General features: G+C 46.6%; 1 protein-coding gene across 2 annotated transcripts in view; it reads left to right on the forward strand.

Moving 5' to 3' along the window:
• Positions 1-14,424, forward strand: part of LOC100864608 (protein trachealess) — a 114,420-nt gene that overhangs the window by 76,867 nt on the left and 23,129 nt on the right. Inside the window, exon 1 of one of the 2 annotated variants that reach the window (XM_086907550.1) lies at positions 11,478-12,606. The exons of the other annotated variant lie outside the window; for it this stretch is intronic. Coding sequence (XP_086763676.1) covers positions 12,395-12,606 — 212 coding nt within the window. The 5' untranslated portion in view covers positions 11,478-12,394. Of the gene's footprint in view, positions 1-11,477; positions 12,607-14,424 lie in introns of those variants that run through there. 2 annotated transcript variants of the gene reach the window in all.

The raw sequence follows: 14,424 nt of genomic DNA on the forward strand, positions 1-14,424 counted from the left end.
AGAGGAGGCGATTCTTCCGGGGAGAATCCCGTTAAAAAACGTCGTCTCGTCTCGATAAAGTGGAATTCACCGCCCCCTATCTTTGATCGCGTCACCCAGGAATCGAGGCAGTGAGTGTATATATCCGGTGGTGGGGAGGAAGGGTAGGTTTCGGGACGAAATCTATGGCTCGATCTCGATTTTTCGGTGCAGGCCGAGGTTAACGGTAACCTGTGTCCTGCGGCAATATATTACGGACCTAACGTCTCTGTTAGGCGCGGCCGAAGATCCCGGCCAGAGATTCACCCTCCTCTTCTTCTTTTTCTTGTTCGCGTAACGGTACCGTGTGCCACCTCAACCTGTTACCCCCGCGACAGCTTCCTGAAGATTCTTCTCCTCCTCCTCCTCCTCCTCTTCTTCTTCGCTCAGGAAAGGAAAGCAAACGCTTCGCACTTTGGTGGAAATTGATTCGTGGAAGGTGGAACGGTGATTTATGGACATTATATCGGAAAGTAGGTGGAGGCGATGGTTCGACAACTACGATGAGTAGTAGTTGTTGTTTTTTCCTCTCTCTCTCTCTCTTCTCTTCTGTTTTCGAGTCGGTGTTTCTCGGAGAATGGTGGAGTAAAGGGAGCGCGTGATTCGTTTCGGTACGAAGTTAACGCGAATATTTATTTGCGATAAAAATTATGTATTCGAAAATATAGTTTTCTCCTCGAGGAAAATGTATTTTTAAAAAGCTGGTGTCTCGAGACTCGCGAGTTTCGCCAAGACACGATGAAAATCGATCGTTGGGCTTGGAAAATTAGAAAGATCGTTATCCTGTGGTGGTGGTGGGAAACCGTATCCTGTCGCACGATCGAAAGAAGATCGAGAGGAAAGGTTAGAGAAGACCAGGGATCCATTCCCGAGCCACGTTCCAGGGCGGTTTCTTCCGCCCGTAAGATTAGTCACGACCGCCCCTCCAAACCCCCGCGAAAATAATAATTTAACGATTATCTGCCATCTCCGCAGTATTTCCCTCCGCGGTGTTCCGTTATTTTCAACCGAAAGAAATATGCACCGAGTTTCTTCAGATAACTCGCCTGTACAACTCGCCGATAAAACATCGTAATTTAAGAACGGCGAAAGTATCGCATTAGCGGGGAGGGAGGGGCTCGAAATGAATTTCGAGAAGACACGTTTCTCGCCGTAAAGGCGTTAATTACCCCCCGCGACACGAATTTCGAATTTTCCGTATTCCCTCTCGGCGAGACAATTCATGGCCGAGGTCATTCATTTATTAATCATTTGGGTGAGAATGGAACGAAGAATCGATGGATTTCAATTCAATAGAGATCCACGCGCTCGAATATTACTTTCTTCGAAGGAAGAAAGAATTGTTGCCGTGATTATTCGTAAATGAATAAGTAAAGTCGTATTATTTTCGTCGATCGAGAAGAGATTGAAAAAAATGGGGGACGCGATAAACGCGTTATATCGAAGAATATATATATATAATATTCACACGGCATATCGAACGGCTTCCTTGATAATTGGATATTCTTTCCACGATTTATTCCCATTCCTTTCGTTTGGGACCTACGAGGCGAGTTTCCTCTTTTTTACCACGCATAGATCATTTGTCTTCGTTTGGACGGTAAGCGTGGATTGTCATTCGCTCGGCCAGCCACTGGAATTCGCCGCTCCGAACGTAATTTCCAACGCCCGACTCCAGATACGAAAGGAATACGAAAAAGAACAAAAAGGCAAAGGAAAATTAAGAAGAGAGGAGAGAGATAAGAAGGATACCATTTTTCTATTCCCAAAAAAAAATTTACTTCTTCTAGAGTTATTTTCTCCCGACACGAAGCGGATCCAACTTTCCAAAATTCAAAATGCAAAAATTTGCGTAATACGTCCTCCCGATACCAAGCGTCGTTGAAAAAAATCCGGCTTTCGTATCTGGAGAATATAACTCGTCGAATAAAATACACTTCCAGGACGAGATCACAATTCTTACAAAGTCATATACGTCATATCTTTTCGCTTTATTATTCGATTTTCCAATTAATTTCCAAAAGAAAGAAAGAAACCCTTTTGCACAAATCATTTGTATCGATATCGAGTGTTGCTTCGAATCGGAACATTTCCAACCTGCGAAAATCGAAAAAGGAAAAAAAAAAAAGAGAGAGAAAGCTGGAAAGAGGGATGGACACAAGATAGGAGGAAAGGGTTGGTGGCGCGCATCTGTGCGCGCTCCCGCCACGTATAAATAAAGCGTAGCGCACATTGGCGCGCGCGCACACATGGAGGCACGGCACCGTACAAGCTCATAAACAAAACGGCCGCGTTTTATTGGAATGTCAAAGCAGGAATATTGGTATTCTTCGCGGGGACTCCCCAAAATATGTACGCTCGCGGGTTGCATGTTAATGGGGAGAAGGGAGAAGGGTGGAGGGGCGGCGGCCGTATCGGTCTCTGTTCTCGCATCCGGTTGTCAGCACCGGTCGTTAGATCACCGGCGCCACCGTCACGCGATACCCTCCCCCGATCCTACACCTTCTTCCCCGCCCTTTCCCCACCGGGTTTAGATTTACCTTACCAGGTTTTTACACCGCCTCTCCTTCTCCGCCTTCTCGCCGAATCATGGCGGAAATCGAACGACCCACTTCCTTTCGATCGAAACCGTGTCGATTTCGTGAAAATTTGCGAGGTTGGAAACGCGAAAACGAGTAGATTCGAGGATGGATTTCTTGGAATTTTAGCGTGGAACTTAGTCCTCGAGGTTGGAGGCGTGTTTCCCGACTTTACGGCGAGATTAGAATTGAATTAAAAGTTGGGATTGAAATTGGAAATATGGACTTTCTTTTTTTGGGGGGGGGGAGGGAGGGGGAGAGGGCGAAGAGAGACGAATCGGGTGTGACGCGAAGAACGTATTATGGTAATGAGTATCGATCGGGTACGATCAGCTGTTGTCCTAATAGCCGTCGTGAATCCTCCCCGAGCGAGCGGCACAGATAAACCCGGGCCCTTCTCCCCAAGGGAACATTCCGCCTTCTATGCCCCTTCCCTTCTTCTAAATATTGCAAACGCCCGAATAAAGCGGAATAAACCGTCGTACATCAATCCGACCTTGCGTATCCGACACGGAATCATCGTCACGACGAATAATTTTCCAACGATCGCCGCCTTTTCCGATTTATTACACGGGCGAAAGGATCAGGGATAAAGGTAAAACTCGGCCCCCTCGAGGCCGATCCGAATATTCGATACAATACGGAGAAATACGTGCATTCGTCCTTCTCGTATTATCGATAAAAGTATCTTTGATTATCAAACGAACGAGAAGAGATTAAATTCGCCCCCGTTACCAAGTTCGTAAGATTCGAAATTGGCGTGGATGCGCGGTTAAAAAAAAAAAAAGAAAAGAAAAGAGAAAGAAACATGGAATAAAAACATGGTGGGTCAAATTCCGAGACGAGACGAATAGCGTGGGAATAGTGGCGGAGGAGGGAGGAGGAATTACTCCGAATTGGCGAAATTGCGTTATCCTCCACCAGGTCTCGGATTCGGTGTGTATTAAAGGGTTGGGAGAGGCGAGGTGTAGCCGTGTACGGTAACGCATGAAAGTCGCGTCGGCATTCGTAACTCGATTTTCGTAACCCGATCCCGTATGGTAATGCGGCGGCGAGGCTTTCGAAGAAGGCTCCGCCGAAAAACCGGGTTAACGTAGGCGAGAGAATGTTTAACCTGAGTCCTCGCAGGATGCGTATTGTTATTTTAATAGGCATTATTTGATTTTAAAGTTCAGTGAATTGCCTTGCGTGTTGCTGAAGGGGGATTTGATTGCTCCGCCGATAAGGGTCCAACCCTATTATTTTCGTTCGCCAATCCCTACTTTCGTGGCAGTGGCTGCCGGCCCGAGAGGAGGACATTCGTTTCGCACATTCTGAAACGGCTACTTTTCCCTTTACCCCGCCGGAAGGGAACGTCGATGAGTCGCTTTTCTACTTACTTCCTTCCTTCCTTCCTTCCTTCGTCGATTTTCGTTCCGATCAGTTCTCGAGATCTTGAGTAGCTAAAAGCTAGAAAAGAAAAAAAAAAAAAAAAAAAACAAAAAGCCGATAAATCGTTGTCGAGTCGAGGTTGAGATTGCATGACATTTTTTTCGAACGATCGAATATAGATATATTTGTTCGCGTGTAAAAATTGTCACGAGTCTTGCACACTATATTCCATACGTACAAATTTATACAAACAATATATATCTTTGCCTCTCGATTGATCCTAGTAAATGAAAAAAATCGATTTCCTTTTTCCTACGGAAAAAAATATCTAAATGAGAAATCTCTTTTTTCATTTTTCTACTCGCATATAACAAATTCCACTTGTTTATCACAGCGTGGTATCTGCATAAAAATACTCCTTTATTCATTCGGATTCGTTAACGTTTCCTTCCTCCTCTCCCTTTCTTTTTTTTTTCTTTTTTTTTTCTTTTTTTTTGTTCCATCAAATCCCATTTGGACGGACGGTGTATTTCGATCGGAATTAGCGGTACGCGGTAGGAAAAACGCGCGGGCCGAAGAAGGTCCGCTCTGTATGCCGGTTGATTTGCCGCAAAGGGGACGAAATGGGGTAAGGGGAAAAGAGGAGGGGTTGGAGCCGCTAAACTCCGGCTCCGGTAAATAGAGCGTAATCAAGCGCGGGCCTTGGCCGATCGGCCAGATTTCGACCTAAAATGGCCCCATTGTACACGCTCGCATTCGACGCGCGATGGTATTTCGACCGCTTCGCCTACCTCTTTCTTAAGTAACGGCACTGCGCAACTTTCTCCTTCTCGTGGAATTTGCGAACCATTGGAGAGCAACCAGGAATAATTGTTCAAACATCCTGGAACGAATTATTAGGAGGCGTTCGAAATTTTTCGAAATAAAAAAAAAAAAAAAAAAAACAACGAACGTTCTAAGTTAAATTGATCCGATGATATCCTACGTCTTGCAATATTAAAATTTCTCTATCCGTCGAACGATGATGATAAAAATTCTTCTTCTTCTTCGAGAGAGAGAGAAAGGATGGTTTAAAGTAAAAAATAAGCTCGTAAGCTCTTTTTCCAGAAGAGAGGGAGGGACGCTTCGACGATTCGAGAAGAATTGTCGATCCTAGACAAATACCGTGCCGACGATAATTTCGGTTCTTTCGGGGTGGTGGAGAAACGAAGTTAGACCGATCGCGCGGGGTGAGCCGGCGAAGGATAATTAAGTAACATTGGAGGGATGGTGGCTCGTTGGGGGTTAGCTCTCGTGGAGACACCCTGTCTCCTCGAAACTTTTTCTTTTATTTTTTCTCTCTCTCTCTCTCTCTTTCTCTCTCTCTCTCTCTCTCTCTTCTTGTTCCTCCAGCAGGGAAAAAAAGTACACGATATGTATATTATCGTGGGGAGCAAGGGGAGCAAGAATTCATCTTGCTAATCTGTTTCGGCGACAGGCGTAATTGGAAAGAGAACGCGAGGGTCAAAGAATACGGTTGTGTTGCAACCAGGAAGCGGGACGATGATCGAACAAGTGTCAGATGCATGTGCACTGATGGATCTTTTTTTTTTTTTTTTTTGCTCGAGTTTCGGTCACCTCTCGGCGTTATGCGATTCAATATATATATATATATATCGATATACACGTTCGCGATACGCAAACTTTCTCTTCTCTGCGATAGAGATATCCTCGTATATTAATACGAGGAGAAATGCACACAATAATGATGGATTTGGAAGAATTTTTTCGCCGAATTAATTCTCTTTCGAACGCGAGATTAGTTTTGCAGTATTAAGTCGTAAGAGAGAATCGTTGTGTCCGTACAAGTGTTGTGATATTTTTTTGAACATCGTTGACAAATTTGCAATACCAGTCTAAAATTAGTTTCTTGCGGATACGGATACAGGAAAAGATACGGCCGGAGATTTCGTTTCGTTTTTTATCGGGAGAGTTCTCCTTCGCGAATTCACTTTGTCGCAATTACATCAAACGATGCCTGGAAAATGTAAATGCGGCGAAGGGATACGGGCACAAATATGCTAATAACACGGCCTATCTACGGCGATAGTCCAGCATTAAATCTATCCCCCTCCACGCGAAAGGGGTATCCAGTCTTTCCTCGTTCATATTCACGTTCATATATGTCTTAAATATCATCGTTGGTAAACGTTTTTAAACACGCTTGAAACACGCCTGTCTTGTAAATATAAAATGTAATATTAAATCTCGAGGGAAAAGTTTGAGAAAGATTGCAACTCGTCACAAGGAAGAAGAGAATAATATTATAATACTTTCCACGTTTACGTGTCCCTTTAACTCCATTTCTCTCGCGTCCTTATTGTTATTTATCCAGAGACGCGCGACATGCCCCCCGGGCGAGGAAGAAGAGCGGCGCGCTTAATTTCGAAGAGGGTGCCGGGCAATAATCACCGACAATAAACGCGAATCGCACTTGATTATTATGATTGTTCGACTCCTTTCTGCACAACCCTCAAATAACTTCGTTTCTCGTTAGTAGCCACCCCTTGTACCGGCGAGAACGATGGGATCGAGGAAGGAGAAGGAGGGTGTGTGGGCGGCAAAGTGTGGGGGGGGAGGGGGCCGTCGCCGTTTCCGTTTCGGGGGTTGAACGACTGCGTTGCAATTTGAAAAATTACAGCCGTGTACGCATCCCCCTCCCACCGCTTTCGCGTTCCTCCTCGAGACGGAGGAGGATTTTCGATTTTTCGAAAGATTTTTTTTCCCTTCCAATTCAGCCTTCGGAGAATAGAGAAGAGGTTCTTCAACAATTTTTGAGTTTTAAAATTTCGTCAGTTAGAAATCGAATTAATCGAGAAGCTTGAAAGATGAAATTTTTAATTTGGATTTTAAATCGGATCAATTTTCGTGCTCGTGCCTCTAGGTTCTACCGCAGGTGTTGTGTTCTTCGTTTCGTGACGAAACCGTGTTCAACCCTAACCGTAATTTTGCGGGGAATCCCCGATCAACTCAACACGCCGCGCGACCCTCGTATAATCAATCCGTTTAATCGGATTAATTTGTTAGTCGAATAAGACGCAACGACCCGCCTATTTTCACGAGAGATCGCTCGCCTCTGATTCTTGTTTGTCCTCATTGATACCTTTGTTTGAATATTCCCCGCTCCCTTATTTACAAAATGTCCACAGATACGTTTCTTAATCTTCGCTCGAACACGATCGATCGATTTCGCGAAAAGTAGATAGAAAAGTGATAAAAAGAAAACGAGTTTTCATATTCGAAATTTCGAAAGTCGACGGAGATTGGGAAATAAAATTTTAGAATTTTATTTTTCCGCTTTCTCCAAGCGTTGAAAAAAAGAAAAAAAAAAAAAAAAGGAAACTTTTCCTTCCGAGAGCATCGAAAGGATCCCCTTTATCCGTTTGTCTAAGGTAACAAGCAAGATTCTCGTTGATACTCGACACTCGACATTTGACGTGGCAATTATTATCGCGTTGTCCCATCTTGGCCGAGCAACAACAAACTATATCATACTTCACCACGAAACTCGGATTTCATGGAAGCACGCCATAAATTTGTTTCCACGGTTTCCCGATACGGAAGCAACTTTTCTTCAAAAAAAAAAAAAAAAAAAAAACAAACCTATCCTTCTCCTCTCTCCTCAAAAATCCTACCGATCATTCGCAAATACTTTTCTCTCTTTCAGCCTGGATTCTTTCCTGAAGAGACAATCTGAAAAAAAAAAAAAACTCTCTTCGCGCGTAACGAAAATTTTGAGAAAAATTTCACTTCCATCCCAGAGAGAAAAATATCGATCGAAAGGAAAAATTTTAAAGCCTTCTCCAATCTCCAACGGAAGGCAAAATTTTCATATCTGGCGCGTACACGCTGGTCCCGATCGTCCCGATCGCAATCTCGGCTCGCGCGACTCGAGAGATGGTAGACAGAGGCGTTGCTACGTGTTTGTCGGAAATTCTCGATTACGCGAAGGAAGAGGGCGGCCCGGTTTATTACGAGCACGTGGGAGGACTCTCGGCGCGGCACGTAACACGGTAGGTAATACGTGGCTTTTCGTTCAACTTGGGTGTGCTCTCTCCCTCTCTCTCTCTCTCTCTCTCGTCTGTCTAGGTGGTGTACGGCGTCGGTGGGAACACCATAAGATAGGGTCTCATTATTGTAGCCGCGCCACAGTTCGCTAAATTGCCGCCCTAGGCTTGGAGGGGTTTTGAACAGCGGTTAAACGGTCGGCCTTCTCGACTCAACCGCTGGACCAATTAACTTTCAATTAGAGCGAGGAGATAACTCTTATCGCGTCCGCGAGGGCGGATTTTATGGGGCCCTTCTTTACCCCCCGGCCCGACGTTTATGCCCGCGGCCGCTGATGCATGGCCCTCGAAAGGGTTAGATAGGGATCGTTACACGCATAAAAGTGATATTATCCGCTCGATTCTCCAACTGCTTCCTATAAAATCGATCCAAACTTCTTCCTTTCGATTATCTTTCGATCTTGTCGCCCCCCCTCCCCCCCCCTCTCTCTCTCTCTCACCAACGTTCTCAAACTTTGGAAATATCCGGATGTTTCCGGAAGCTTAGAATTCAAAGAAGGAACTATACCTCGAAGAACGCGGGGTGTTGGAGAGAGAGACTATCTTAGACCGGTCGATAAAAGGATCCAGCTTGCGCGAAACGCGACGGTTTAATCGATCCCACGGTATGCGAGCGACGAGACGATCGACTATTTATTTAGAAAATGAATTCGTGGAAGCTGTTTCTTCCCGAAACAGCCCCCTCGTCGCCCTCGCATACCGATTACCTACGCACCATCTTACTTACTGCTTAGAAATCGTCCCGTTTTACCTCGTTACCGATCGCGTCGGGCCCGCCACGAACAATGCCTCGTTCGTAAACAGACGCTCGGACGAGCAGCCAGCCAGCCAGCGTATATACAACGGACATCCATATGTATGATTATGAGGACGGGAGTTATCACCGAACGCGTAGGAGAGAGAGAGAGAGAGAGAGAGAGAGGGGAGAAAGAGGGAGGCGGCTTGGTCGAGGAGGAACGAGAGCCCGCAGCTAAGTTCATATTTGTGCATTACGCTCACGTGCAACGATACAATAAGGAATCCTTCGTATCGGGGGATGCATGCTAAGTGACGGCCGCTCGTTGCACCCAGAGACACGGGTTTGTCTCTTCGACGACAAAGCACGATTTCTTTCTCGTGCGCGCGGCCGATCGCCGCGACAACGACCCGTACAACGGCCGTTCCCTGGAAAAGGGAACCGATTGGATGTTCGATGAATTAATTTCGAGAACGTCCCTTAACGGCCGCGCCTTGCCAACGCGATTCGCGCTTCTCATTGTTGGGCCGATCAACTCGCTTGAATTCTAACCTGTCTACTTGTGTCCCCTCAGGTTGGACAAGTTGCTCTCGATTAGGATCAACCCATCCGGAACGTCTTTCTTATTATTTCTTCGTCTTCTATTCTGTTATTTAAGAGAGGGAGAGTAGCCACTTGAAATTTCTGGAAAACGCATATATATGATCCTTGAATATCACGTGATCTCGATACGCGTTGTATACAGGCATCGATCGAGGGAGTTTCATTTACAAAAAGAAAGATGGCGAAGATGGCGTGGGTGCCGCAGCCAATTACACGTGTAGCGGGTCCTTCCCTCCTTCTCCCACCGTTGCGGGCAGAAACGCGAAATAAACGCGACGTTGGTTATTTTCACCAGACGATGCTTGCGCGACGAGGCGATTTTGCTCGCTGTCCGTGTCGCCGCGTTTCGTATCGATTTCTCGGCTATTTTATTACGTGTCGTGCATTCCCCGGCGTAATTGCATAAAGACGCTGCGTGAGATAAATCGCCGATCGAATCGGCGATTGGGTAACAGAAAAAGTCGCGGTTTATGAATAAGCATGAGGGGGGGTGGGGGGGGGGGGAAGAGTGGGTGGGGAGAAGATACGTTGTCTTCTTCTCGTCTTCGTCCCCACCCCCGTTGGTTTCGCGGCTCCCTTGTTCTCGCGGTTAAACGGAAATAACAATCTCGCGCCGTTTTATTTCTGGCCTTGCTTACCTTCACAACGCTCCTTCCTATTTTCTATTCGCGCAACCTTGCGATTTCTATTCAGTGCATCGTGCATCGTGTGTTCGAAGCTTAACGTGCGTTCGACGCGGCATCACAATGTTGCAAACCCTATTTATAGAAGATACGGTGAAAAAAAAAAATGTTTTCTGAACCCCGGTATTGGCGCTTACGCGTTTACGCGAAAAAACTCCCGCGATCGACTCGAACTCGAGGATAATTGTTGACGGAAGAGATCGGGGGGGGCGGGGGCGGGGGGAGATCGCTGGCGAAAACGACGATGCGCATTATTTATACATCGTGAATTCGCATAGGTAGAACGAATTCGACCGGCATCGATACCGGCAGCAGACGCTTTCAAAACAAAAAAAAGAAAGCATCGACCGTGATGCAATTTAAAACGTCGAAACAACTCCCACGTGACCGTTTTAGTAATGGCGGTTAAAGACTACGATGGAAAAAGGAGGCAGGGAGGGAGGGAAAGAGAAACTAGCGCGATTCGAAAACACGTGATTTCTTTAAAGAAGAAAAAAAAAAAAAAAGCAGAATGGCAAAACACAATATAGGATAGATTAAAAAAAAAAAAAAAAAGAAGAAGAAAGAACGGAAAACGAAAACGGCAATCCCGTATATACCGTCCATTCATTCCTTGGAAGATCGATATGGACCGACGGACGGACGGTACATCCTTTCCGAATAACGCGAATTCAATTATTGCTGCCAATTCGAAGCACTTCGTTCCTAGCTAAATCGGGACAATGAAAGAGAGAGAGAGAGAGAGAGAGAGAGAGAAACGCGTAATGGAGAAACGAGAACGGGGAACGCGGACGACTCTTGGACGAAATCAAGTGAAAACCCCCGCCGCGGCAGCACGACAAGGGTTAAGAATCGACAGGCAGGCAGGCAGGCGGGCGCGCACGTGGCTCGCTTACGGGCCACTTCCGGGGAACGTCGCCCTTGGCTCGCGACAAGGTAGTACCCTGTCTCTCTCTCTCTCTCTCTCTCTTTTTCCTCGACATCGTAGGTGTACGAACCGACCTCTTAACCATCCGGCAAATGTCATTAGTAGCGGTGGGCGGGGCCTACGCGGCGACAGAGGTAACCGCGACCGCGGCTGTGTGCGGCGCTCACCGCACGGCCGCTCTGTCCGTCAACAAAGGGGTGCAGTGACGCAAGCGGCGAGACAGAGAGTGCGCGCGGTGGCCGTGTCGCGGTGGCGGCTAAGGGGCGTGGCCGGGCCGAGGCGGCCGCGCCACGCGATTCGCCGAGCGGCCCTGTCGTGGGCGTGCCCCCGCCGCCCACGACTCGGCGCACGCTCTCGCGCCCTCTTTCTCGCTCCTTCTCTCTCCGCCCGCGTCTGTCTCGCTCCCCCCGACGGGGCTCGCCGCACGGCTCACGTTACACAGACGGTACAGTCCGGTCTAGTCTGTCGTTCGGTCACGAAGCAGCCGTTTAGCTGTCTGCTGCGACCCCCACGTCCGCGGCGCACATCGGGCGCGTGATTCGACCGATCGAAGGGACCGACCCGTCGACCAGCACCCGTAACAGCTGGTCCACGACGCGAGAATCCGAGAGCTCCGAGTTGTTGACACGCACGTGCGCGCGCGTGAGCTCTCACGTCGCTTCGCGTATATACGACCACGACGTGCACACACACGTGCCTACGATCCTCCTCGCGTCTCCTTTTTCTTTTCCACTTTTGTTACACTTCTCGATTCGTTTCCCTATCTTTCCTCTCCTCTTTCCTTTCCTTTCCTTTTTTCTCTCTCTCTCTCTCACACACGCACACGCACTCTCTCTCTCCTCTTTCTCTCCCCTCTCTCTCTCTCTCTCTCTCTCTCTCTATATCGGAAGTATCCCTCGATGCCGGCGATATCTCGGCGGTTGGACGAAGATGACGCGGGAAGAGGACGAGGCGTGCGATGGACGATGATACGGTGCGATAGAATATGACTTGTAATAATACATGACGTGGTCCCGTCGTTCTGTGTGCCCGGTTCTTGTTGTTTGGTGTTGTTGAGGTGCGTTTGGGAAAACTGCTCGTGAAAACTCTACTCTCTCTCTCTCTCTCTCTCTCTCTCTCTCTCGTTGCTCGTCGAGCGGTGCGCACTTACGATTGTATACGCGGGCCAGTGTCGGATAATAAACAGTGCGCGAACACGAGAGAAGAAGACTTGATTGTGTTGCTTGAGAGAAGAATAGAACAAGAAGAGAGAAAGGAAAGGAGAAGGGAGGAGAAGGAAAAAAGAGGAAAGAGGAAGGAAGGAAGGAAGGAAGGAAGGAAGGAAGGAAGGAAGGAAGGAAAGAGAAAGGAGAGGAGGGAAGGGAAGAGAGATGTTGCCGTATCAGATGGCCATGGATTATGGGGGCTTTCAACGACAAAGTCCGGTCGGGGTCGGTGTCGGTGTCGGCGTCGATGTCGGCGGACCCCATCAGGGGGCCGCTGGGGCGCTCAACATCAACCCCGCGTTCACGCACTCCTGGTTCGTACCGACGGACCTCTGTGTCCCGTACAAACAGAGTCAGGGTCCTCTCCTCGAGCCAGGGCATGTTGTTTCTCTTATACTTATTTTTCTTACTTACTTACTAATGGTACATCTTTAGGCGATTAACGATTATCATGGAATCCGCTCCAACGTTAACTACCATCTATCTAGCCCTTTCGATTTGCGAACGAGCGACGAACACGACGCTCTGTTCACGATGCCGTCTTTCGCGGGTCGAACGAAATGACCACTCTTACGGAGGAAATTTTTGAGAAGTTTGGGTCTGGGGGAAAATGATCTGGGGAGTTTTGATTTCTTCTCGAATTGACGATCCTTTTGAAGAAGAAATGGAGTTATAAGGGGAGTTGTTGGTAATCGCCATTGTTTTTCGGGATCCGGGACGAAAGGGTCGCGGATCCATCGGGTTGGTAGTTTTGGCGAACAGGAGGGGAAACGTTGTTTTCGATTTGTCGCCCCGCAAGTGACGAAAGCATTAATCGCGAGAGGGGTGAAATACGCGCTGTATGTACGTGGAGGAGGCGCGCGACCCTTTTCAACCCTTTTCCACCGTCGATCAAGATGTTGCCGGTAATTTATCGTTTCAACGGATTTGGATTTCTTGGGATTTCGATATTCGAGATTTTTCTCTCGTCAGAGACGAGAAGGAACGAAGAAGCATAATTTCGATCGATAAAAGCTGTTCGCTTTTTCGTAGTGAACGATGGTAAACCGATGGTATAAAACGAAGATTTCCTCGATAATATGATATCGCGATATGAGCTGTACTCCGATGCTTGTTTCCAGCATCGAAAGGGCTAGAGAAGAATAGCGCATAGCGAAACCGTTTCTTTCGAGGTAGAACGCGACGATTTTTTTTGATCGCTTAATCGTAAGTCATAAGGAAACTTTAAGTAACGCGACTTTATCTGTTTTATTAGAAAGAACGTGATGATTTCTGCGTAATTTTAATACTTTTTTTAATATATACGTGGAAAGTAAAGAAACTTTAGTAGACATATCTTTAACAAAGCACACACAGGGTATTTCTGGTATTTCTTCTTACGAAAATCTTCTTCGTTCATTTTTCAAAAGTTCTTTCGAAAAAAAACTTCTTCTCTCACCTCGGATATTTTTTTCATTTATATATATATTTTCATTTTTTATTTTAAGCGTATCTTCTTTACGTATCTTCGTAACATTCGTCGAATGCCAGAAGGACTCTGTGTCGTAAAAAAAAAAAAAAAAAAATAAAAGGAACTAAATTTCCAGTCGTGTCCAGCGCGCGAGTAATGTCTTCCTCGAGCGATCGATCTTCCGCACCGTCGATTCGTCGTCTCGATCCTACGATTCGAAGAAACACGATTGCATTAATATGTGACGTTCGTACTTAGATCGGCAATGACGTCACTCGGGGCGACGCTGCAAATAGCGCGCTGTAAAGTCGATGTTATAACTGTAAATCATTCCTCGCGCGCAGGATGTCGAATTTTTATCAGGTTATCGATCACCTTTTTCGATCGATACCGATACCAAGTACCGTGCGATTGTTGTTATTATTATTATTATTATTATTTTTATTTTTTCTCTCGCTTACGGCCAAGCCAATATTTCATTCCTCCTCGAAAAGGAGGAAAAGAATCGGTCAAACAACGACTGAATAATGAAACGACAGTAGAGCCAAAGGGGAAAAGGAAAAAAAAAAAAAAAGAAAGAAAAAGAAAAAAAAACAAAATGGCAACGAAGGTAAATTTTGCAACGAGAATCGAATATCCAGCCAGGAATTGCTTCATCCAGGAATTTGCATACGTAAAACGTTGCTCGTTTTTTTTATTGCCGTACGTACGTGAATCCACGATTTCTTGATGCCGGCCAAGCGAC

Source organism: Apis florea, unplaced genomic scaffold, assembly GCF_048593485.1.
Source record: "Apis florea isolate Af1SG1 unplaced genomic scaffold, ASM4859348v1 contig_2897_pilon, whole genome shotgun sequence".
NCBI lineage: Eukaryota > Metazoa > Arthropoda > Insecta > Hymenoptera > Apidae > Apis > Apis florea.